The sequence below is a fragment of the Archocentrus centrarchus genome, chromosome 3, assembly GCF_007364275.1.
Source record: "Archocentrus centrarchus isolate MPI-CPG fArcCen1 chromosome 3, fArcCen1, whole genome shotgun sequence".
NCBI classification, from domain to species: Eukaryota; Metazoa; Chordata; class Actinopteri; order Cichliformes; family Cichlidae; genus Archocentrus; species Archocentrus centrarchus.
The window spans coordinates 28,555,056-28,581,938 of NC_044348.1; the positions used below are offsets into that span (position 1 = coordinate 28,555,056).

General features: G+C 40.7%; 1 protein-coding gene across 2 annotated transcripts in view; it reads right to left on the reverse strand.

Moving 5' to 3' along the window:
* Window positions 1–26,883, reverse strand: part of fto (FTO alpha-ketoglutarate dependent dioxygenase) — a 116,102-nt gene that overhangs the window by 68,226 nt on the left and 20,993 nt on the right. For both annotated transcript variants that reach the window (XM_030726152.1, XM_030726153.1), the window contains exons 2-7: window positions 26,090–26,167; window positions 24,845–25,880; window positions 22,134–22,259; window positions 18,311–18,390; window positions 15,919–16,062; window positions 9,750–9,869 (exon numbers count right to left, since the gene is read on the reverse strand). In XM_030726152.1, coding sequence (XP_030582012.1) covers window positions 9,750–9,869; window positions 15,919–16,062; window positions 18,311–18,390; window positions 22,134–22,259; window positions 24,845–25,880; window positions 26,090–26,167 — 1,584 coding nt within the window. The remainder of the gene's footprint in view (window positions 1–9,749; window positions 9,870–15,918; window positions 16,063–18,310; window positions 18,391–22,133; window positions 22,260–24,844; window positions 25,881–26,089; window positions 26,168–26,883) is intronic.

Consider the following 26,883-nt stretch of genomic DNA (forward strand, 5'->3'; position numbering starts at 1 on the left):
ACATATGCCAGATATATTTTTTAAGATAATGGGTAATCAGTACATTGACTTTTGCATCACTCTCTGTAAATAACCTGGGTGTATTTAATCTGCTGCTTTCTTATACATAAGACTGGCAGCCAAAACGCCTTAAACAATTCCATACATACCACGTGGCTACACAGTAACTGACAATGGCACACACGTAAGGCAGTTACATATAAGTGGATTATGTCCACGCATACGCTATAAGATTCTGTCTTTTTCAATCTGCCAGGGAAGTCACAGACACTGTAGGAGCGTTTTGCATTCAGCAATTTATGTTCAATAAAGCACCTATGCTCTTAAAAACTGTGGACTACATTGATATGATCTAATTAAGTAAAGGGAATTAAAAGTGCACCTATCGTGTTCCTAATTATTGCCATGAATCAAAAATCTATTTTACATTGTATTCAGACATCAAAAGGCAGTCAAGTTCAAACTTTTTTTTATTTTTTTTTAATGACATTTGGATTTGCTTTTTTGGTTGTGTTTTTTTGGTTTAATCTTTCAACAAAGTAGCCCTCGCTGATCAGCGGCCAACCGCTACTGCATGTGTTGTGTTTTGAACCTTTTGATCAGCATTTTGAAAACGGCCCCAGAGGACTTTTTTTTTTTTTTTTTAAACAATCTGTTCTTTCAAATGCAGTGCCATCAACTGGCAGCAGTAAAAGGGAAAAAAAAAATACAAACTGGATCTAATATGTATGTTTTCTGATTACTGCTCTGGTCATTTATATGTAAATAACTCGTTTTAAACCTGCTAAACTCATACAGTGCTTCCACTGGACTTTCTTTGTTTCTTGTAAAATGAATAGATAAAAATTGTATCTAATATATGTAAAAAATTCTAAACACACATTTACATAGTGTAATTCTGCTCCCATTGTGTTATGAGTGTATGTGTGATTGCTCCTCACCCAGGGAGGCTGATTAGAGTGGCTAAAGGGTGTTTATGAGACTGTTAGCCAGGAGGAGATGCCGCCCTGCAGCTTTCGCCCAAATAAAAGAGCCATTTATTACATCCAACATGACCCTCTCATTACACACAAATAGGAATTAATGAGTGCTATATCGGGCACTCCCAGCAGAGCGAGGCAGGGCCCACTAAAGGACTAGCGTTAATTACACTGTCCTACATCTCACCCATTTAACACCACTCATCAGATCGCTCTATCTGCGAGGGAAGGGTAGCAGGGTGGAAGATTAGTATTACCTGAAAGGATGGCCAATCTGAGCTTCATGAATGTAAAACAGGATTGATGGTTAAATCACAAAAACACACACAAAAAAAGCTACTTGTTATTACAAGTAAGCTTTCAGGCTGTTTAACTGAAAAATACACATCTCAGGTTTTCCCTGCTGTGCTATCCTCTTCATACTGAACATGCCAGTTTTGAAAGGTGCAGTGAAAAACTTCCCAAAATGCTCCCCGGAATTGCACCTCCTCTCACATTCCAGTTTCCAGCAGCCAGTTTTCAGCTTTTTCATTTCTTTCTGATTTACTTTAACTTGCAGACTCTGATACCAACTTAAATGTTTACCTTTGTAACTCTCTTCCCCTGACACCTGAAAAAGACACAACCACCCTCCCTCATTCTGCTTCCCTGCTCTACCTCCTTAAACCCCCACCCCACCCCCCTCCACTTTCACTCTCAAAAAGATTATACAATTATCATCCACGATCTTTTCCCATATTCTCTCCTTTTCTTCACGTTTCTTCAAGCGAATCAGGCAATTTTACACTGTCTTCCCATCAGAATCACATCAGTCTCTCCGCTCATTGTTTTCAAACAGGACTCTGTGTACTTTAAAACCCACATTGCTGCTCCAAATATGACGGCTGCTCCAGTGATTTTGAAGAATTAGCGCGGTGCCGAGGTATTAAATACTTGTCATTTTTGCTGTACTAGTTCCACATTTAAACAAAGGAACTGATCGTGGATTAATTTTCCACCACCCCAGATACCTTACATTTAAGCTTGCTCTAGAGATGAAAAAAATAATTTGGTTTTATAATGTTATCTGGCACGGTTATTATTACATTTTATATCAGTTTCACCCGTAGTTTTTGACCTCATTTGTATTAATAACAGATAACAGACTGCTGTGTTACAACCTAAAGTGTTCTATTTTTTGTCCCTAGTCAGGTTCTTGGGAATTTTTTTTTCTCTTTATTGTTCACTTTGAGGATCTATAGTTGGAGTGGGCCATTTTCATTTTCATTAATTGGTTTAATTTATTGTTTCACAATGTGTGGGCTATATAAAGCCCCCCGAGACTCTGATTAGAGACTGTACAAATAAATGTGAAATGAATTGAGTAGATAAACAATAATAAGGAAATCAACTACATGACCTGATGAGGATCTAGATTCAGATTTAAATGATTTTATTAAGACTGTGTGCACAAAGTTCCAAGTATGAGGACTCTATTTTTGTTCTCTGGGGGCTTATAGGGCTCAGCACCACATTGTAATATACGCACTACTATTTCCAAATGCGAGAAAGACTGTACAAGCTCTCTTCATATATTCAATATTCAAAAGATTAATATTTTCCTAAAACTACATAAATTGAACATGTTTTTCTTTTTTTCCCCTTTCTTTCTCTTTTATATATAATTCTGTGTTTTCTTGCGTCTGTGCTAATACCTTTCACTGAAACATTTTGACATGATTGCCTGCAACAGTAAACAATTACACCCGGATCAAAGTGCTGGAATAACTTTACGTCAGGTACTAGTTAGTAGTGATGTCTCTAGTCAGCTGTAAGAAGGTTGAGGGGTTTCTATGAGATGTTCTGAAATCTCTCTTTCATCTTTTTAAACTTTCTTCCCCATCAAGGCACTTTTGAACCAATACACAGTCCCTCGCTGCATCTCTCCCTCACCCTCTCTCTCTCACTCTGTTGGTATGACACATGAAGCTGAGCCCTGCAGCCAACCCCACCGTCCGCACTGAATGCGATTAAGCTGAGCAGTGATTAATCTGGGCTGCCCCATAATTCCTCTTTACCACTTTAATGGATGTTATCTCCCCTCCTCTGAAGGCTTATCTTGCTGATCAGGGCCAAGGATGAAGAGAAGAAGAGGAGGGGGGTGGCTATGAGTAGAGGGAGAGAAATCAAACCAAATCCATACAGAGGTAAGTAAATGAATAAGAAAGTAAATAAGTAAGTAAATAAATAAACGTGGGGATTGAAGGAGCTGCTAAGCGGATAAGGCAGATCAGTCTCTGTAAAGTGCTCATTTGTTTTCTAAGAAGACGAGACAAGCCGCCTTCAGAGCCCACTGATACAGTAAAAACACTGTCAACATCACAATTCACAGACAAACAAAATAAATTATCCAAACTGCTGTCAATAAAACTCTCCAATCCCTCATTGTAAAAATGGGGTGTGCACTATACTATAGCTGACAGTCATTGGTACAATGACCAAAAAAAAAAAAAAAAAGTATTGTTACATGTGCAGCTTCCACAGTGAATAATGCTGAAGTTCTTCTAATAAATTCCCATTTCAGCCAGCCACATTCCTGAAGCAAGTTTACTCGGGTCGGTTTTATAAAGGAAAAGGCAACACCTCTTCCCACCTCAAGAAGATTACAATGAGCTTCCTATATCCCATTTTGGGGAAATAATTAAATATATGCATGAGGAATCATAATGATTTTAAATTAGAATTCCTCAAAAGATGCTTTCAGGCTTTGTTCACTGGCACACATTGTTAAACACTCTGAACTTTGACAACAAGACCCACAGTGATTGGCAGCTCCACGTGGCCATTTTTGCACACCTGTGTGTTTGTGCACATTTAAACGGGCCGCTTTTATTCTGCTATTTACATTAAACCCTAACAGACTATTGCATTAAATAAATGCAACTTTAAAACATATCACGGAGTGAAAAGTGAAAATAAACTGCAGCAATAGGCTCCATTTCAGACTGCTAACTTCCATTAACTGCAAAGAGAGCTTCCATAATAAACTCCAGCACAAAGCTGCTTTTAAACTTTTCTAAATGGACACCAGTGTATCTGCAAGTACGCGTGTATATCAGCGTCTGTCCCAGTGTTTTTGTCCTTCATTGTCTGTGTTCATGTATATAAATGCAAGTGTATGAGCCTAGCAAAAGACTGACAAGGTTAAACCTGTTCAAAGCTCTCTTTTTTTTTTTTTTCCCCCTGCTTCGGCTTACAGCGATGCTGCAGTGAGATTCTGTCATAGACAAACCTCTGTGGGATTCCACTCAATACTAGTGTACATCTTTAGGTACAAAGCTGCGGGCTGCATTGGCTCCAGGTAACATAAACGCTCCCTTCAAGCCACCGCGTATCTGCCCATGAAAATTCTCTAAAGGGGTTTAAGCATTTACGCAGAAACACTATCAGGCAGTGCCGAAAATTCAGCTTACCCTGTTGAATAGGGACTTCAAAGAGAATTGCAAATACCTTTGCACCGCTACATTTTCTCCCCACTCTTTTTTCCTCACTCTCTCCATGTGTGTCTTCCTGCTTCTTTTCATTTTATATTTCCAAACACAAGCTGCTGCATGATGTAAAATGTATTATCAGCCATATATTTCCTCTTTAAATGAATAATAACAATAATCTCTGAGTAATTTCTTTTTTTTATACAGCTCCATTTAAATAGGGCAAAGCAAGCGAGCTAATATACAGCTGCAGGTAAACAACGCCATGCAATTATGAACGTGTGGATTAGGCCTCTACTCTATGTTGCGCGATAAGGAGAAACAGCTGCTACTATCCAGGTAACAGCACATATTGACTGTCAATGAAGGATAAACTGCACATTTACTTCCTACACACACACACACACACACACACACACATTGTGGCCACAGTGCACCCCACACAGACTGACGTACACAAACACGCAAACAAATCCACAGCCGTACACACACAGACACACATTTTCACGCACGCTCTATCTATGCATAAGAACCGCACAGAATTGAATATAATAAACGTATAAGCCTATTTACGTAGTGTGCAGCTTTAAATGCAAAACAATATGATGCATAAACCCAGTGTGATTTAATGTAAGAGATAATAAATGGCTTCATAATGAGCAATAAAAATGGTCTTTAAACAGTTTACTGCTTAGTTCACACTTATAATTAATCTGGGTTCCATGTGTGCATATAAAGTGGATATAAAACTCTGCCTAACTGTGCAAGTTAAACGGCAGGCGAAAGAGAAAAATTACTGCTGGTAAACATCTGCAACGTGATTCAGCTTTTAGCCTCTAGCTTTTTAAAATATACTGCCGTTTTCTTTCACCTGGACCGGCGCGGCAAGCTCTCCAAATAATGCATTACAAAAAATTGCTCCCTAAAATTATTTACGGTGTAACGCACAACAGAAACCATAACATTTATAATGTTTTACAAAGCCATCAAATAAGTGGAGAGGGGATTAATTGCCCCGGCCCGACCTTAAAATAATTATTTTGAGCGGTGCAACTCTAAACTCCAATGAAATTGATACACTTTGATAATTAGATTCTTGGCACTGACCCGCTGAAGTCAATAAAGGTTATTAAGGCCAATTGCTGTCTAAACGCATTACGGGCAGAGTAAACTGTCCGTCGGAGGCCCCTGCTACTCCAGCGCCAATATGATAATCCATTCTCCGTCCTGGGGGTTTCTTCCCTAGCGCCTGTGTCTCCACTCTGCCATACAAAACCAGATTGGATTCGCTTAACCTTTCCAGGACTTTGATCAAATGAGCTCACACAGCAATAACATTTACATTGACCCCTCCACTCGTGCTCCCCCCTACATGCACACACACTACCAGCTCTCTTTTTTTTTTTTTCCTCTACCTCCCCCTCTCCTGCATCCCTCATTCTCCAACCCCTCCTCAGCACGTTTGCTCAATAACCTAATCAGCTACTGATGGCGACCAGGCCAGGTTGTGTATGATTGCAGTGCAGCCCTCCTCGGCTGCCCAGATTGTTTCCAAAGACTGCTATTACAGTGAGGGGAGAAAAAGAAATGGTCGCCAAGCGCATCTCAGCTCATAAACATACACATGCATGCAAAAACCAGTCTCCATTATAAATCAAAGAAAGTAAATTTTGTCACACAGGGAGGAAAAAAAAAAGGGAGTATATATGTATGCACATAATGTATGTGTGTGACCAAACCACTGGAAAACAGGGACTGACAGGCTGGGTGAACGGTGTAGAGGAAGACATGACCCTGATACCACTTCCTGTTTTGTAGATCTTGAAGTATACAAATGTATTCAACTGAATGGATCCCGTTTATTATGAAAGCAGATTAATTTCCTTGATACGTGTTGAAAAGATTTCCATCTACAAGGCTCGTTCTTCTGTCAAATGAGGGAGAAAGTGTGAGAACGGGAGAGATACGGCGAGGTAGCGGGAGCGAGAGAGAACAAGAGAAAGAAAGAAAGGGAGAGAGTGTGAGAGAGAGAGAAGACGGAGTGCATTGAAATCTCTTTGCATCCGGTGGCTTTTGAAGTTGTGAGATGAGCAGCCACAGAAGTCAGGAAAGTGACAAATTAGGGAAAAAGCTGTACTGTGCAAGCAGAGCTGCTAAATCAATTAAAGTCATGCCGAGTGCATACATTAACATCAATGGCTCACACGTGCGCGCACACACACACACACACACACACAGGACAGGGGAAAAAAAAGAGAGAGAGAGAGGGAGATGTGCTCATGGGCTCACTGTCGCCCCCCCCCCGGTGAAAAGAGAAAAGATAAAAAAAAAATACCACACCGGTATTTAAAATATTCTGCATAAAGCCAAGATTCTCTGTCTATTGTCACTCAGATGGAAGCTATTCATTGTTGCTAGTTTAAGGAAATGTCACTATTGTATGATAGCCATGATAGCAGAGTCCTGGGGGAACACAAGGCTGCGATCCAGGTCTAAACGGACTTCAGCACCCTGGATCACAGGGGAATGTAAAACCTTTAAGTTAATGCCCTTCTTCGACCCCTGCAGAAAACAACCTTTACCTTACGTACAGGTGCAGCTTCCCACATACACACACACACACAATATAGTTTTGCTGTTCATCCACAGAGCCATGCTTGAAGATTATTCAAGAGCTTGATTCTTTGTTTCTATCAAGGAACCACATGAATTCATGAGGCACCAAAAAGAGTGGACTTGTTTTGTTTCGGTTCTTTATTTATTTATTTATGTATTTTATCAGAATGTCATTCAAATGGAAGGATGAGCATTTGCATGACAACAGGCTGAGGAGCAGAGAGGGAGCCCCAGGGAGAGACAGTATCCATAAACAGGAGCTAGTCCCCCCATATTGCAATATTCTTCATAGAGACTAACAAACGCATACATAGCCCAGCGCATCCCACAACAGTGTGTGCTAAATATGACAATAAAGAGGGGAAGGCTGCCTGTTTGTATTGCTGTTTTAGCAGGATAAAACAATACGCTGCTTTATTGCACAGCGCAGTGTATAAAACAATACAGTGTCATTTTATAAACCCTATTTAAAGAGACATATATTTGCTATTCTAAAACACCCATGGTGATATCAAATTTGACAAAAATAATCCTGTATTAATACATACTCTGCAGGCAAGAGAAAAATCTAAGTAAATAAATGGTAAACAGCGTCTGCACACAGTAGGTCACTTGTATTTCACTAAATTATACTATGCTGTCAATTGCCAGCTTCAAAGTGTAAAATATATGCAATAAAGAAATGTGAGGGGAACTCACATAATTTAAATAACTCAAAGTAATTTAGAGAAATGTGTTTTAATCTAACGGCAGAAAAGCCATAGCTTTCAAAACCACCAAAAGGAAAATCTATAAGTCACATCTATAAAGTGCTTTTCATCAGCATATCAGAGGTCGATGCATGTATGTAAATATTGCTGGCAAGCGCAATAACGTTGTCTTTCATCACAATAATGAATCATTACCTTTATGCATTCACCAGTGTATTATTTTTTGCACAGGTTCAATATGCATTCCTGCAGAAGACATACTTGCGTTTGTGTGATGTGACACTGTGATTAATTAAATTTTGTGCCAAAGCATTTAATCTGTAAAATTAATGTTCTAATAAACTCGTGTTAATGTAATTTGCGATATTTAAAATACAGCATACAATTTTATTGTTACACGTATATTATTGCCTTATTTTAATTATTGCATTTTGTTGATTTAGCTTTTAATATTTTTCTAAAAACAACTGGCTTACATTTTATTTGCTGCATTGTATAAAGTCTTACTTTAAGTTCCTACTGCATAGCAGAAATCCACATTTGGACACACATGTAAAGAAAAAAAAAAACAAAAAAAACGCATAGTGGACATGGTTTGCTTGCCCATTAGAGAGACAGGGAGACACAGGAACAGAGACTGAGGAAGACCTCACATTTCACTGATGCCCTTTTCTAAATACAGGTCCAAATCACACACTTCATCTGGGCACGGAGGTAAAGCCCTAGATGAGTTTAGCCCCTGTCTACCCACCCTCTGCCAGGCTGTTCGACTGTGTGTGAGAGAGAGAAGGAAAGAGAGACTATGACTAGAGCAGAGCAGCAGCGGCACTGTTCTCCTCCAGCCCCAGTCTTTATCCCCGCCTGAGCATTAGATGTGATTACTGCTCAGCGCTCAACACTGACAGAGACAGAGAGCTCCCAGAGACAGCAGGAGTGGGTGAGAGACATAAAGAGACAGAGAGAGAGGGAGAGCAGAGAGGAAAAGAGGGGCACAGCGCTCGCGTTCCCGCCGTTGCTGCTACAGTGATACAAGAGTGCCCCCTGCTGCTTCTGGTGTCTGGGTGTTAAAATACACACACGCACGCACACACACACACACACGCATGCACGCACAGACACACACACACACACACACACACACACACACACGCACGCAAACATGAGCATGCACTCTTTGAAATCCAGCTATGAGATTGGGACTGCATAGAATGTGTGGAGGTACACCAAAAGCGAGACCAAGCATATGACTGTGTGTGTTAGCACACTGTGTGCCTACAGTGTGTGTGTATATGTGCGTGTGCGTGTGTGGCACACACAGAATTTACCGAACAGAGCTGTGACTAAGGTGACTTAATTATGAGTCTGACATTACTAAATGATTCCTTTACAGTGGTGTCTAACTAATAGCCAGGCGCCCACGTTTCACTCCCATAAAAATTCCGTGAGGCTACAATTAAACACTTGACACATCCTTAATAGTGTGGCATGGTAAGAAGATAGACAATATACCATGTAATTTCAAACACACCCTCTCTGGTGAGGAGCATTATTGAACAGCAGATCACTTATGTAGTTTGTGTAAGAAGCACAAGTAGAGGCGTGTTAAGCATTTAGAAAGTTGAAAGCCTTATTCTTACATGACAGCCTGACTACGCTAGCCAAGAAGCTCCTCATAGTTTAGGTAAATGTATTCTTATATTTTAGGGAGGTGTGTGTGTGTGTGTGTGTGTGTGTGTGTGTGTGTGTGTGTGTGTGTGTGTGTGTGTGTGTGTGTGTGTGTGTGATTATTATTTCTGATTTATTTCCTAGAAAAAGAATAGCATCAGTGAAAGCTAAACTTCCACATAAATAAAGTTTTATGGTAAATAGCCAGCAAACTTAAACTGACATACCAAATGCAGTAAAATATTCAGGTGGGGAAAAACAGACAGCAAAACTGTCGTGAGACCAGCAGTGAGTCAAAGCAGTCTTACCATGGTCTCCATGAGCTTCCAGTCCTTCTCCAGCTGCTCCATCGGTCTGGTCCACCAGCTGCAGAACCGGGCATAACGCTGGCCCTGAAACCAGTACTGCCGCAGCCACTCGAACTCCACCTAGACGCACAAACACATAAAACAAAAATGCTGTTGAGAGAGACAACTTTCATCTGATCTATAGATAGATTATATATGCATTCCTTCCCAGTTCTTTTCATATATCTAAGTAGTACATCCTTAAATACATAATGCTGACATTTTCTGTGTAGGTAAATTTCTATTTGTTAGAGCATGAAATTATAACAATGTTTTCACAAATACACTAAAATATCTTAGTCCCCTGTGAGAAATTAAATTGGACATGATTTGGGACATTTCCTTGAAATCATACTTGCTAATTCCAAGCTTTGAATTGTTTGCACATTCTGTGTGTCGCAAAATAGTTTCAAAGCATGTTCAGTCATTTTTGACATAAATAATAAAACTCCTACCACAAATAGTACAAACATTGGTCATGTCTTTAAGTACAATCACACCCTCAAAAACCAGACACCCGCAAACAATTTACACACAAGCATGTGTATGTCTGCTCACACACACATACACACACACCTTCCAGTCAGCGCACCTGAAAACTCCGCCCTCTCCTTCCTTTCCTCATTCTCTTCCCTCCTTCCCCTCCTCTCCTGCTCCGTCTGGAGATGACAGTCTTTACTGCTGAGCCGCTCCCCTCTCCTCCGCTGGGAGTGTTTTTGTTTCCTGCTCTTTTGAAGTGCTGATTTAATCCTCACACGGATGCTTCAACGTAGCCAGGTGTAGCCTTTCTATTTCTAAGTGTGCCTCTCCATGTTTGTGTGTTCATGTGCGTTGAACTGTATGCGCATCGCTGCTTTTGTGCCCTTGCAAGTATCTGTCTACATAAATGTGTGAGCGTCTTTGTTAATGTGCACGCAATCGCCAACGTAAATGTGAATGTCAAAGATTGCCCCAAACTGCCACCAATATAAATGTGAGACGCTGCGAGTTTCCCTCCCCACAAAACATCCTACAAAGCATCATCCACCCAAAACAATGCGCGTTCCGTTTCATTTTGACGTAGACAACTGTACAACACAAAACGTAGTTGCATACAATAGAGTCGCATAGAAAATAGGACGATGAGAGCTATTGTTCCTTTTCTGAAAAGTATTTTGTTTATTGTTCTTCTAACAGAGCATTATGCAAGCAGAGTCCTCTTAGAGCTATGAACAGTCATCAAAACAAGTTTAAGGCACATTTACTCCAGCGAAGAGGTCCCGTGAGCTAAAACTATAATTTGGAAATGATCAATTGTCATCCAACTTGTGACAAATTATGTGTCGTACATATAACTATGCTGCACCGACTAAAAAAGAAAAAGTCATGGAGAACTACGAAAAACAAATCAATTCTTGAGTTTGAGGTTCATTTTGAGGTTTGAGCGACATCCACCGTCACCTTCTCTCTACAGCTTTATGCTGCAGCATAAAAAGTTGAAAAAGCCTGCAACTGAGCAAATATATCAAAAAGTTTTGTCTCAAAGTATATTGGCAATTAGAATAACTAAAAAGTTCTGCATTATTAAACTTGGAAGTATCTCAACCTAAAGCAAGTGTGCATTCAATAAGAACTGTCTGTCTCCTGATCACATCTTCCCAATGTTGGAATCCAAACATTTCGATAACTTTCCAAAATCCACAATCCAAAATTTAATAATAACTTTACATGGATTTACCAGCTGTCGAGAAAAAGGAGTGGTGATTAATTTCTCCCTCTATTTCTCTTCAACTTGTTACATTTCCACTGCAGCCACTGAATAAACACTTTAGATAACCAACATGGTCAGACAGCACAGCTTGCAAGCACAATCTGCTTGAGAGTTACATGACCCTTCGATTAAACTACCTTTAGCAGCAGGCGCAGGATTAACGTGGATTTTAGGTGTGCAAAAGATGTTTTCCTAAACTGTTTTTGTTTTTAAAGCAAAAAAACTTAAATAGTTTTGGACTCAATATAAGTCCGCAATATCTCGATCTCTTCTAATAAGGGCCACTGAAAAGTTTGGACGCTGAACTTAAAACATCCTGAACTTGATGACATTTTTCTGGTGGTCACTGCTCTGCAATATATGGCAAGAAATCTACCATCCAGCTGCCCAAAAAAACAAAGAACAAGAATTATTTACACAAACAACTTGAGAGAAATCTGTCCTGCAAAAAAGGCTCTGATCACAGTGGGGATGACATGCAAGGACTGGAGCATGTCAGGGAGAATACACAGCCAGTGGCACTGCTCAGCAGTCTCTCAGTCACTCCATACAACCCACCCTTCAAAGAAATGTCATCCTTTATGGTCCCTTCAACACAATCCAAATCCACTCCCCTTCGATCACTACAGCTCAAACACACAACAAAGCCACAAGAGCCGATATCGGACGTCCTTTTCACTCAGTCTGTCCATCCTTCTATCCCTCTGATTGTCTGCCTGTCCTTTAGTGAGAAGAAACCAACCTCTGTCTCCACTTTGAGCTGACATGGCTGCCAGTCCCCTGCTGAGCAGGCCAGTGGAAGCCACAAAGCACGCCATCTAAAGCTACTGAGGAGTGCTGGCTATGTGGCATTTGGAGGCTAGCTACCCAGCTGAGAGTTACCAAGTAGGGAACTCTGACTAAATGCCATCTATCCAGGCAGACAGATTGAAAGTGTGTGTGAAAGAGAGAGTGGTTGTTAGGCCTAGTTTTTCTATGAGCTGGCATGAGGGAGTGAGAGGGGAGCTAGTGACTCCCCTGAGGCGGTCGCTGTCATCTGTCCAGGTGATGGACACACTAACTACACATTAGCCCCACATTAGTCGACCGGCCTCCCACCATGGCAACTCTGGAGTTAAAGCCAAGTAGCCCCTTTTTTCCCCATTTAATGAGGAACATTTTTTTTTTCCACACCTTCACGGTAGTCCCTGAGCGGGTCCAATCAATTTCCGGGCTGGGCCCTGAGGTGAGAACTGATGAGAGTGTGATCGATCCCACTCTGGCGTCCTCTGTTTACCTTTCCCGATCTCCCCACATATAAGCCTGGTTAACTGGTGCCCCAGCTCTCGGTGAGCAACTAGGAACGCAATTTACACTCATCACACATTTGCTGGAGTAGTCACACACAAGCCAGGTTATAAAGCACAGATTGCCATATATGTTTTACTTTCACCCTTGAGGTAGAAGAAAAAAAAGTTTGTGAAGGCTTTGGAATTTTTCTGGAAGTTTTCTAAACTTACAACTGAAATTACAGAGGCTTCTTTCTCATAAGAGTCTGTCTACAAAATGGTGTCATTTTTTTACCCCTCAGACCAAAGATATCAGTGATAGTCAACTTCCTATCTTAGCTACCACAGGAGAAGATAACCTTCATATTAATGGAAATAATAACATTTCAGTTTGAAACCTATGTAAATTTTCATTTAATCGTTTAAATGTAGGCTTTAAATTTGTATAAAACAAATCTAAAAAAAACCAAAAACAAACAAAAAAAAAAAAAAAAAAGAAAAGCTAAAGCCTAGATGATGCAAAATTTAAAAAGTGTTAAAAAAAATTGCAAAAATGTGCGTATTGTGGAGATATTTTTATCCATGTAGTATTTCCTTTAAACAAACCTGTGGGATCCACAATAAAAATGTCTCACATAAATCTGAAACAATGCTAAAAAGCAATAAAAGTAATACAATTGAGAAATAGAACAAGAATCAAAAGTACAAATCACAATTAACTGATCTGTTTGCAAAAAACTGATTTGAGGTCTGATTAATAAACATTCTCACTATAAGTCCTTCAGGAAAGAGGTTTCAAAGCAAAGGAAACGCCTGAAAAGCCTGGGGAGACATTTTGGCCGTGAAAACAGGACATCAGAAGGTCACACACACACATACACACACACACACCTGCTTCCATACAGTTCACTTTCTACCAAAGCCTGTGGGAAAACCTTATGCCCACCCCCCCTTATCAATAGTTACTGTGGAGGACTAGCATTAGAGGGGGTCCCTCAGGGCACTCTGTCACACACCCACCTGGGAAGTGGCACTGTGGCTTTAAATGAGACAAGACATTTGTGTCTGGGATTAGCATTTCAAAGCCAAAGATGCACATGGGGAAGGTGTGGTGATGCTGTGCTAGCCTACCTTCGCCATCTAAAACAGGAGGTTAGATTAAAAGGAGACAGTGAGAGGGACCAAACAAACAGGTGGGGAATTCAGTTTTCTCTATTTCTATCTCCGTCTCCATTCAACCCCTTCCTCAATTAGATATCCCGGCCCATCCCCGAATGCTGACACTGATGGCAGACGCTCTACTTCATCTTCGTCAAACCCTGCCCACACCCTGTGACAAATGCCAACCTCCACCTCCTTGCACCACATTGCACAATATCCCTGGAATGTCAGCCAGTGCTAGCTTGCTGTTTAGCACTTTTTAAGGAAAGGCCCATAAGGCACAGCTCAGGTCAGGCTGCCTGCGTGTCTCAGGCTTGTTCACTCCTCAGTCGCCCATGTCAAACACGACCTGCGCAATATGCACCCACCAAGAGCCAAACTGGGCCGTGATCATAAATAACTCCACCAACAATACATCATTTAAGTGGGTGTTCTGCTCTCGTGGGCAACTCAAAACAAATGGCCACATCGATCATTGTGAATGCCAGGTAGGGTAGGCTTGAGCCCCCGAGAGTACCCCTCCTTACTTAAATACTCACACACTCGCCTGCTCTTTTATAAATAGCGCACCGTTTTCCTGAATAAACCGATGTTTGGTAATCCTGCGATGCAAGCAGCAAACTAGCAGTTGCTAACTCAACTAGCACAGCAGTTCTCCCAGATCGGACATTGCTGCTATTGTTTGACACTGCTGAATAATTAATATTGTCCACAACCTTTAAACAACCTTACGTCAGACTCATCTGTCATAGTACCCTGCTGAGGGGCCTGGGTGCTAGTGTCGGCTAGGATGTGCACTTTGGGCCAAAGGGTGTTAAGAGGGAGAGGTGAAGTGATATATTAACTGCTGGCCTGCGGCAAGTGAACACAGTATGCTGGTGGCTCTGCAGACAGCCCCTCACGTTCCTCTTTTTTGACCTCACTCTATCCCTCCATATCCCAAGCCAGCATCACTCATTGTTCTGTATAAAAAGGGGTTAAGGAGTGGAGAGGGGCCTGACTTCATCTTTTAGAAAAACATATGGAGAGGCTATTGCCATACGATCCATCATAGGCCAGGACAAATGAAAACAACCTGGATTTCATATTGTAGGCATTTCACTGAGCAGAAACAACAAGGTATGCAGAAGTTGGCGAGCTTCCATCCTGCCATGTACAGACATTTAACCTGCTATCAGATTTCTTCTAGTACGGGATGCAAGTATCGCAATGTAGATAAAATGGAATCAAGAAGGATTAAAAAGTAAGCGTGTTTAAAGAACATGATTCTCTAATATATAAAATTAGTCTTTGCCAAATTGTTCATAACACTTTCAATTTCAAATTTTCTGTCAGAGTATTTGTTGGAACGTGTATTGTTGTTTTGATTAGGTCAGTTTCTCACGTGACATAATTGGGCTCATTGAGAGACTGACATGGAAAGACTATAGAGCCTCATTAGAGCTAAAGAGCTTCATTAACTGTATGTGCAAATTCATACAATGCAAAAAAACATTAAATTCTTTAATTAAATATTAAATGCTGTTATTCATAGATAATGATTTATGTGATACTGTCCTGATGAAATTTGCTTTTTAACCAAATGGGTCAATTCAAATTGTGCCATAAGGTTCATGAACAGAAAATTGAATAAATTAAGTTAAAACTTAAGATTGGAATCCTTTTGTCTAAACTTTTGCTGTGCAGCCACCCTAACTTATTAGGTACCCTCAGAAGGCCCTAAAATTAAAGTCAAATTTCATGACTCTGAAGCTTTTTGATTCAGGTGTGGTGCATACACCTCTTCCAATTCAAAGTTATCAGTTACACTAGTTTAACCCTGCCAATAAAAATAAATGTAAAAAGTTATGCACAAACAAATCAAATCAAAGAAAGGTCAAATATGCAAAATACACACATCACAGACACGTGTACGGATACACATTCATGTGAACACACACCACGTCCCCACCTCATTGTGAATCTCCTCACAGTCCTGTAGCGTTGCCGGCAGCAGAGCCACGAGCCTATGGGATCCTGTTTCGGGGTCAGTGTGCAGGTTGGACAGGGCCTCCTGGCAACGTGACTGGATGTAGGTCAGGGTCCCACTGGAACACTGATAGGAATGACACAGACTCAGTGTTACACATAAACTGTAACTGCAATGCTTGTGAGTAATGGAATACACTTAACCAAAGTCCACACCAATGTCCAGAAAATATGAGTAACTGCATTTCATTAAAATTACAAAAATAGCGTGAATAAAGCTACACTTTTAAAATTAATATATCACACAATGGGGTTATTTTCTCAAAGTAAGCATTATTTCCTTCAAAGTTTAAGTGTTTCTCGTTTCTTTAAAGCTTGCTGGTCAAATTGCCGAACTAAGAAGCTGCCTACTTATACAAATTGTTAAGATTAAAACCACTGACCTCTATGTAGGTGCTACATGCTTTGACATGTAGCACCTACATAGAGTTGCAGAACAAGCACACATCCCAGTGCTAAAGGCAGTCTCTAATGTCAGCAGCCTCCCACAGCCGGACAATTTGCCCCATTGCAATGACTCAAGAACAATTTGAGAAACATCAGAAAAAGCCCAAGGCATTGGTCTAGCCTAGAAACCGACCACATCCCAATACAAGTGAGCACGAGCTGCACTGGAACAAGCACAGGCTGTGAGCTCCCCACCACCACCCACAAAACCCAAAGGATATACTTCTTGCATCCTGGGATGAGACACCAAAGGAAACCCCATGTCCTAGATGTCCATTCCCTGATGGGTCATAGCTGCTCTGGCAGCAAGACTGCAGGAAAAAAACGGTTAAAGAAAAAGTGTGTCTTCAGCCTTTTTAACAGACATCACAGTTGCCTCATTCATTTACTGTGTTATATGTAATAAGAGAAAACTAAAGTAACTAAAGTAAGTATTTAAAATGTTTATTACACTGACTAATCTAACAGAATAAGATGCAAATTACATTTAAGCAGCTGATTTCTTGTAATATGTAGTTAAAAGTTTAAGTTTAGCAGTTTTAGCAACCCTCTCAACACTATATACCTGACATCTAGGGTATAAAGTATAAAACTTTAATTATACTGAAATGTAAAAGTAGCTAGCAGATCCCAATGATTAACCCTCACAATGTACTTTCTGGTCAGTCACACTAGAGTAAAAATAGGACAACCTTCTTGCAACCCCAAAAAATCGGTGGTTGCACTGAATTCAGTGACCAACTGCAAGCGAGTAGACCAACAGGCTGCCCAGCAGTCGAGCGTGCAACTCCCTCAACCACTGAGCGACAACTTTCACTTGCAAGGCAACTGCACAGATCACCTGATGGTAAGCAGCCTGTCTCCAAACAATCCCAGTCTGACTCAGGCTGGCTGCAGTCACTTTCAGGCAGATTTGCAAAGGTTTGCAAATAACTGCTGTCTGATTTATAAAACACAGATTGCCAGTGTGTTGCAATCAGTCTAAGCTGATGAGCGCAACTCGTCTGCAACTCATGTCTTTGCAATAGGAGATTTGACTCAAATGGTTGCCAACTGGTTGTATCCTGATTGTTTTCCTATACACAATTAAGCTTACCAAGCTGCTTTGTCATTTTGCAGTTAAATCGCTGTCCAGAAGCAACTATTTGTGCAGGAATTTCTAAATTTCTGTTTCAAATCTGAGGGTCTGGCTAGACTCTGAACATAGTTAACGTGAATTTCTGTATACGTAGACAGCAACAGATTTGTGTTTTTTGACGATTTATCACAGCATGAAATTGCCATCTTGACCCCCATTAGACCCCGTCCTAATGCCATTTTAATCACTGTCTTGATGCACCAGAGTTGCTCTGAAGACGTCAAGTGAAAGTGAGCGGTTGCAGACCTGCTCCCTATCTGTGAAGGGACCATTTCAAAGGCAACAAGATCACAAGTTCATTGCACATGGTCACAATCATTTCTGACTGTAGCAGAAAGTCGCTGGCTGTTGCTAGGTGAATTTGGTCACAAAGAGGGTGCTGCACCAAAAACCATTACAAAGACTGTTTGCTTTCAAAGTAAAAGTTGTGCTTCCTGAAACGCGTTGATTGCAGTGAACAGTCTCCATTTTCGGTTTACATAATACTTTTCAGAGTTTCAGTGAAAGATCGTTTCTCTGTTTTATTTCTCAGTAAGTGGGTTGTTAGAGGACAGCATACTTCAGCATACAATGTTGAATTTTATTTAGTTATTCATTTATTTTCTACACAGTCTTTCCATAAAACAGCATAGCAGCAGTCCTTATTAAAATCAAAGGAGACTGTTGGCACATCACGCAGCATTTTACCAACGGATTCAAAACAGTGTTAATCTGTTCTCTGACATCTCACCTCAGCCACTCTGTGTGTGGAGCTGAAGCGTGCAGTGTCTCCAGCTAGGACACAGTGCTGGTGGGTACTGTTCAGGTCATCTGGTAAATACAGTTAAGAGAAAACTATCAAAACATAATCACATCACCAGGGAGAATTATCAAAAGAGCAGCAAAGAGTAAACAAGAGCTCAAACCAGAAAAGAACTGAATATTCATCTCATACTGATGGCGTGGTTTTTATTAGTTCAAATAAAGAATAGAAAGGACCATAAAAGGAGAACATTATGACAGAAAACAGATGAAACACACAGAGTGAAGAAACATGACAACTACATCATCTTATACTCTCAGACAGATTGCGCTTGGTCCAGCACCGAATCAAATAGAGTAAGCAGCATTGTACTATAATTTTAATTACCAAACAAAACCAGATCGAGCTCAATCTGTCAAGATGGAAGAGCCATACCAACAAACATTTGTCCAATATCACACAAGCTTTACAAAGAGGCCTTACTGCTGTTTCCTGTGTATCCCTCCATGTGTTTCTTTGTGTGTATAGATGTTTCTCAGCTCTGCCATTATTTGCCTCATAACAATAATTAATTTAGCCATGACAGAGCTGTCATTCACAGCACATGTGCATATTTACACCCGCCTTGAGCAAGAGTACACCGGCTAATGCCTGTGATTTGAAAGTCAAACAGCCAAATGCTTTGGGAGGAAGATATTATTGTTTGGTGGGAGAAAAAAAAAAAAAAGATGGTGACAAACAAAACAACTTGCCGGTGTTTTCTTCACCCTGATGAGATTGTGAAGGATTAGGTCTCTGGGCAGAATTACTCTGCGTCTTTAAAACTGTTTATATCCAATAACAAATTATCTCCATCAATCTGCTCTTTTCTTGGCGCGTCTGATGCGTCAGTGGGATCAGGAGGGAGTAGAGGCAAACTCGATAACTGTAATAAATATTTATCTTTCTTTCAACCCCTGTGCCTGCTGCCACTTGTCCTCCTTTTCCAGGAAGCAGGCTTTTAAATATATTGGGTCAACTCTTTTCTCCAGTCCCCCTGTGCATTGGGAGCTGGAAATCAGATTATTGAACAGGCCCGGTGTCAAGACTTGCATTGTTCTTTTTTAACCACCGAAATTCCATTTGGGTGGAAATGATGGTGATTCAATTTGCCTCCAGCAGCTCAGACATTAGCAGTTCAAAAGGGCCAGCCGCCGACAAATGGTGCTGAAAATACATTATGGTGTCTGTGGTTATACACCATTGTAGTTTCCTTTTAATACCACAAAACTACTTATCATACGGTGTATGTCACTAAGACACTGGTACAATATATCTTAACACTTGGTTTAGTGGTGGCCACTCTGCCACTGTGGACATGAGTGTGCTTGACATGGCAGGGGCCACATCCACTCTTTTATTTTGGCACGTGTTGGGCATATTTATAGTTAGCCATATGGAAAAGAAATATAAAAAACTTTGAGGAAATGACTACATATAGAGCGGGTGTGTTGCATGTCTTACAAGGCTTATTTGTCTCATGGTTGGTTCCTTTTTAATATTTTTCTCATGCAACATAATCATAAGAATTAAGCACAAATCAAGTAAATATTATATTGTGTAAGAAAGCTCAGAATAAATGAGTACATCATAACACACAACAATATACTGTATATAAAACAAACCTTTACTATTGAAGCCAGTAAGAAATTCCTGTAAGTTTTTATTTATTTATTTTCCATATGGCTATGTTTGTGCATTGTGCCAAGTATTTAATTCAGGTAGGCTGACAAAGCCCACAGACTGCTGAGGACTGTGTGAGCTGCTATCGTTGTGCAGCAGTTGGCCTCTCAAGGGCGTACTCACCAAGTGGAGCATAAATCCCCACTGATCCGCGACAGTCAAGTCCCATTAGAATGGTCTTCACAACAGCCCATCACTCTATTATCATAGCTGGCCTGAAACTGACTGTTCTATTGTAAATCTTATCCAGCTAAAAGAGGTCAGCTTCAAGCCCTGTCAGACTGAATATTAGGTACAGACGTCGCTCGGCGCAGATGAAAACACAGCATCTTCAAAGAGTCAGTGTCAGGAATTCATTAAAACCTTCCTATTGCTTAATTTTAGTGATGCATTTCAAAAGACTGAAGATGTTCTACAGTTACACAGATACAGGCAGACAGGTAATCTGATTCAACTTTAAACCGTACACTCAGACACATGTGGTACGTGTGTGGTTGCATGCAAATAAAGAAAACACCGTGCTTTTATCAAGGTAGTGGAAAACTTTATCTACCCTTCTACACTGACACTATTAAGAACTAGTTTATAAAACAGACGAGGCAGAGTAAAAAACTAGATTTTTATTTAATTTATATACAGGCAATCCACAACAGTTGTCATCTTGGGGAAAGATAAAGGTTTTCCAATATTACGGAGAGAAACACAGCCGTTCCCTCTCTCTCCCTTTGAGCAAGTACTTGGGACAAAGGAAAGGAAAAAAAAAAATACTTCCTTTATTAGGAAGAAAACGCCATCAGAACCAAACTTGGGGAGAGTTGGCATCTACCTTGACCAGTTGGGGAAAATATAGCATTGTGCAGCTGGAGGCCTAAATATGCTAAATGATCTCAACAAAATCATCAAATAAAGAAAAGTCTTTAAAAAAAGCTGAGGGCTGCTGTAAATTGTCTTTATGTTGTATGCAACGCCCTGTAAATCTAATTCTGATACATCTGCAGTGCAAGTAGGTTATTGTATTTCAGGTGGATCTATGGTCTGAAAGGATGGTGAGCTTTTAAACAGAAGAAAATCTCTCTAACCATTTGGTGAAATATTACAGAAAGATATAGAAAAGAGGGAATGACAATGTTCAGTTTCTATGCTAATTTGACATAAATGTTGAGCCGCTAGAAATGCAAGGCTCGGAGACTGAACGAAATGGTACGGGACACGGTGTAGTTTATATTATGGTTGCCTACACATGTCGTGAATAACAGACATATTAGTTCTCAATGAACATCGTCATTGTATAGTGTTGGAGTTAAGTACGTGCTGATGTATATCAGTTAAAATATTTATTTTGTCTCTTGTTAGTTTCTAGCTACATGAATTAATCTCTTAACATAGACAAAGTACAGTAATTCATCATGCTGACAAATTTAAGACTACCACAAGACTGTACTTTTTGTCTATCTTTATATACTTGTGAAAGCAAAGTGCCTTTATAAAATAATAAATCCCCCATTCTTTCAGGGGCACTAACTTCTTGTCCAGCTGAACACAAGCTCTGCTGTGAAGTGGATAAATGTCCTTGCACTCAGAAAATATGAGAAAGCTTGGAAGGACCCATGGGACCAAAAAGAGGAGGGTGGAGGTGTCTGCTGCAGCCAAAAGCATTAAGCTATGATTTACACCCCTGTGGCTTGCTGTCTGTTCTCCCCATAGAGACATAGTCAGGAATGGGTCACAGGACTTCAAAAAATAACATTTGGTTTTCTTAACCTCTCTAATGCACACAATTTCATGGAACCTTAAAGCTCTGTTTTCAAGCCAAGTAACCTCTCTACACATACATACTCATACTGACATGCCTCAGCTCTGTTTTTCCTGTAGAGAGAATTACAAGAAGAGGAAAGAGCATGAAAGTGAGAGTGAAGTGCATCCTGCTGGCATGGGTCATCGGGGACAAGGAACGCTAAAACATGGGGTAATGAAAGTGTTCCTCCCTCCAAAGTCAGACATGGTGGCGAATGCGGTTAAGCTGTGTGAGCAACATGTTTACATGCGCATGTGTGTATTTCTGAGTGTGTTTATAGACAAACTTTAGTACCTCTCATGTAATAGCAGTCTCCAGACTCCAGTGGCAACATCAGGCCAGGTGTGTGGATGTCCCAGGCTACCTTGAGCCCAATCCTCCAGCACGCCTTATCACCGCTGCCTCCCTCACTGCTCTCACCTGTCAGTCAGACAGAGCCCAGCTCACTGTAACATTTGCATTTTGCATTTATATTCACATTTGGGGCTGTGGGTTGACAGTTTAACCCAGTGTGACTGAGTGTAAAACTGCAATATGCTTAAACTTAAATCTCTTACATATTTATGGAAATACATGTTTATTGTTCTACTTTACTTTTTTTAAAACTTACTACTTTTATACACTTTTATCACATCTTTGCCTGTATAGCTGGGTAATGCAGTGAAAAACCACTATAGCAATGGCCATCTATCACCTATGATGTAGCCAGAAAATAAAATTAAATTAAATTAAATTAAATTAAAGAAAGGCTTAACACATTAAAAAAAAAGAAAGAGTGCAATGATTAAATCAATACCACCCAAACAATGGATGTAAGATGTGAGCCTTTGTCTACAGAAAGTAAGAATCACTTAGCAGCCGAGCAAAGATGATACGTGTTGCTGTGGTCATATTGGCTGTTAGCACAGGATCTTTATGCTACCATTATGCTGTGCAAGAGGAAATAGTTGGATAAAAGCCCCTGATGTTGTTTAGTGAGTGTGTGAGAGTGTGTTATTGGACAGTATGTATCCTATGATATTCTTGTTTCTGAACCCATTCACTGTAAGCGCCTCCCCTGTTCCTCTCTCTCCTTCCATTCTTACATGGCATACTAAGAAAACAAGATTTGGCTTGGCTGGCCAACACCCTTCAGCAAAATCAATACTAAAGTCTTTCTGGCCTCTCTGCCCCACAGCTGCCTTTTCCTTTGCTCAGCACGGATAAATAGTAACTTAATTTCCAGCCATTGTGCTCTGAGAGCCAGCTAATGACAGCTCTCCCCAAGGCCTCGGGAATGGTGGAAGATCATCCTCTGTGCCGGAAAACACTCAATCGTAGCAGATTCCTTTGGATCTGCGCAGTTGTAAAAAGACCAATTCTCCATTTCTCTGGTCCAAGCAAAAAAAAAAGAAAAGAAAAAAAAAAGAAAAGAAAACACAAGGTAAGGCAGTTGAAATGGGGAAAAGACATCTGAAATGAAGAAGGTGTCATGCAAAACGTTTAATCTTTGTACATCTAAGCTGTCTGATGTGCTGTGTTTCTGTCTTATCAGGAATAGGGTCCATTTTATTCCACTGGTTATGGGATTTCTCAGAGCCATCCACTTCACAATGTGTCTGTGGAGCTCTGATCAGGCTTTCTGACTAACGTGTGGAGCTGTGGGGTCACTCGAAACTAGAAAGACGCAGCTGCTAAGCATGGAAATATGCTGAGCCATAGTGTTTCAGGCTTGTATTCACAGGGTCACAATTGAAATCACCTCAAAAAAAAAAAAAAAAAATCATTAAAGCAGACCTTTGGAGCATGTGTTTCTGGTTAAACACCAATGAAGAAAGCCCAGCTGCAAAGAGTGGTGGAAGCAATTGGCAGTGCACCTGTGTGATAAAGTTTTAATACAGAGACACAGACTGTGTAGAGCTCCCACCTTCAACAGTACAGTACTGTTTCTTTGCTGAACTACAGCTGTACCTCCAACCACAACAGGAAAACACAATTTGCTCTCATTCCACTATTTGGAGGGTGCAAGTAATGATCTAGTGAGTGGCTGCACAACTGATATTTTACTTTAAAAAAAAAAAAAAGAAAGAAAGAAAGAAAAAAATCACTTTCGGTTTATTCGGTTTCTGAAATATGAGATGAAGAAAGAGGCACTTTGTCAGTCATGAATGTTGTTTTATCTATGCAAAAAATTAGCATTTTTTCTTATGCAAGAAAACTGATTTTGAAACTGAAAATCAGTAGTTTAAATATATAATATATGTAGTAATATTCTAATATTAGTAATATTTTGGATATAATGGTACTGCCTTCTGTATTTTTTTCCCCTCATACGCTCTAGAAAGCAAAGTTCTTCTCTTACTGAGATTTACGCAATCAGCAAATACTATCAGTTCCTGAAAGGGTGTGCATTCCATAATTAGGAGACATCGTATTCACCCATACAGTACAGTCTAGGAACACTTATCACTTATCAAAGCGAGGCTCATTATTCCATATCAGATAATTGCACATCGATCATTTCTTGAGGAAATGATTTAGATGAGATCCGGCACATGTGATAAGCCTTGTTTGTTTGACTGAGCCATTGAGCACGTGTTTAAGAGCTCAGATCCAAACGTCTGTGATCTCCCAACGCACTGTCGGTGATAAGGCTGTCAGCTGTGAACTGGCGATGACATTTGATAATGCCCTGACACTATCGCCTAGATGGATCTGATGGTTGCTTCACCAGAGGCCATGTCTACAGCTGCTACAGTGCTGCTGTAGGGCCGTAACACACAAGGTTAGCTGCATCTGATCCACCATAAAGCGACTGAGATAAAGTAATGAGATGGATATTGAAGTGAAAGAGAAAAAAGGATTCTTAATTTGAGAACTGAAAATGTGAAAGATTATCGTGATAATTTTGGATAAGAGTTTTAAAGTATTAAGTAAAACCTTAAGTGTTAAATCCACCTATCTCAACTACAGTTCAATCCACTGAGCACAGTTATGACAAATACCATTTTAGCGTTGACTCTTACCTTTGTCATCATGACAGCTATAGCTGTAAACAGCCACCGGTGAATGAGTGATCAGGTTCTCATCGTGGTGCCACCCTACTGCCATTTTCCCCATGCCATAGTACGGCTCCTCCTTGAGCTGGCTCATTGCTGCCGGGTCCATGTAGTTGAGTAAGGTGACATTGAACTTTACTGGACCGGTGCATACCTGCGGAGGACTGGGTTGGGAACAGCCCTGCCTACTCTCGTGTTCCTCTTTGTCCTGAATGTGGTAATCTGACAGGCTGTGCTTTAGTTCGGCCACAGGTTTCTCCTGGGCCCCTAGTCGCACAGGTTCAGTCTCTGTGCCACCACTGGCCTTCACTGCCCATTCGGGGCATTTTCCTTCACCTTGCTCTGAAGTTGCCACAAAACTGGCTTCCCCTGGCTTCACTTGGGAGGACTCTCCCTCCTCGCTGCTGTGTTTGAACTCAGTCTCCCACTCCCCTTCTTGTTTAGACCCAGAACAGCCTTCCTCACTGTGTTTTGACTCAATGTCCCACTCTTCGCTGTGCTTGGACTCCGTGTCCCCCTCCTCGCTCTGCCTGGACTCCGAGTCCCCTCCTTCACTATTCTTGGAGTCCTCACTGTGTTTAGACTCTGTGTCCCCCTCTTCACCTTGTTTGGCTTCTGACTCTCCCTTCACCAATTGCGTTAGCCTGTCTCCTTCTTTCAGTTGAGACACATCTGTGCAGAAGAAGGTGTTAAGTTCCCACAATGCCTTGCAGGCAGCTCTCAGGTCAGGGTCACAACAGTTTTGGCCCTTGACATCTGTGTCCTCACTGTGCCAGGGGATGGCAAAGAGCCGTGTGTCCAGATAGCGATATGTGTGGCCCGGTTCACCCAGCAGGGCACGTGAAACGGCAGTGAATACGTCTCGGTCACGAACACGAACCAGGTCCTTCAGGAGGCATCCCTTCCTTCTGAGAGTGAGGAGAGCTGCCTGCACCCGGCTATGGAGCTCAGCAGGCAATGAGCATGATTTCCTTAGCACAAGACCAGAGTAACTGGTGTCCCACTAGGAAACACAATTCATTGTTGTCATAACATGATGACCATGACATGCAAAAATATACGACATAAAAACTGCAATTTATCTTATTTTTCAAGCATATGTCCCTCAGGAAAAAAATGTGATAACACAAAGAGTGTTAGGCAAAAGGTTCTTGCAGGCCCTTTAAAGCTGAGGTCTAGATATCATTAGCATTATCTGTAAGTAGGCCTTACCAGTTGCTGAAAACCTCGATTTGAGGGTGCCAGAAAGGGGATCTTCTGGTCTCCCAACTCCTGCAGTAGCCTCCTCCTCTGTGAAACACAACACAAGAAAATAGAACAATAAGTAGCTGCAAGCATGGCCTGTTTTTTTTTTGTTTTTTTTCTGCCTTGTTTTGTTTTGGGTTTTTTTTTCCCCCATTTAATATCTAAGCGGCCTGAAACTTCAAATATACTCAGCATATAACTTTTCTGAGACAATTTGTAAGTGGTGTGAGGAGCAAAACTTACATCAATAAAATAAGTGTAAACTACTACTAAATAAACAAATCTAATGAATCTATCAGGGAGATATACAATATAAGCTAATAGGGAACCAAAAATATAATCATCATCACATTAAACTGAACCACAAGCTATGCAGCTCGTTTTAATTAACATGTTTTAACAAATGATGCTGGTATGACCAGTAACCGGTTATTTTCATTGACTTCTCACATTTTTATGATTTTGCGAATGCTGCCGGTGGGTTCCTCACAACCTTATAAATGATGTCCTGTGCCATACAGAGCTCCTGCAATAAAACGGTCAACTTGGTGGATGGATCAAAGTACCTTTTATTGAGCCACATTCCATTCTGACCTGTAACTCCAATGGCAACTGGTATAAAAAATATATATACCCAAATAAATTTCACAACAGTTTCCCCAACCTGCCTCCTCTTCTGTTCCCTTCACTTGTGTGAAGGTATGCGTACACAGAGGTGATGTACCTGCATGTGTGGACAGTACATCATCATTTGTTCCCCA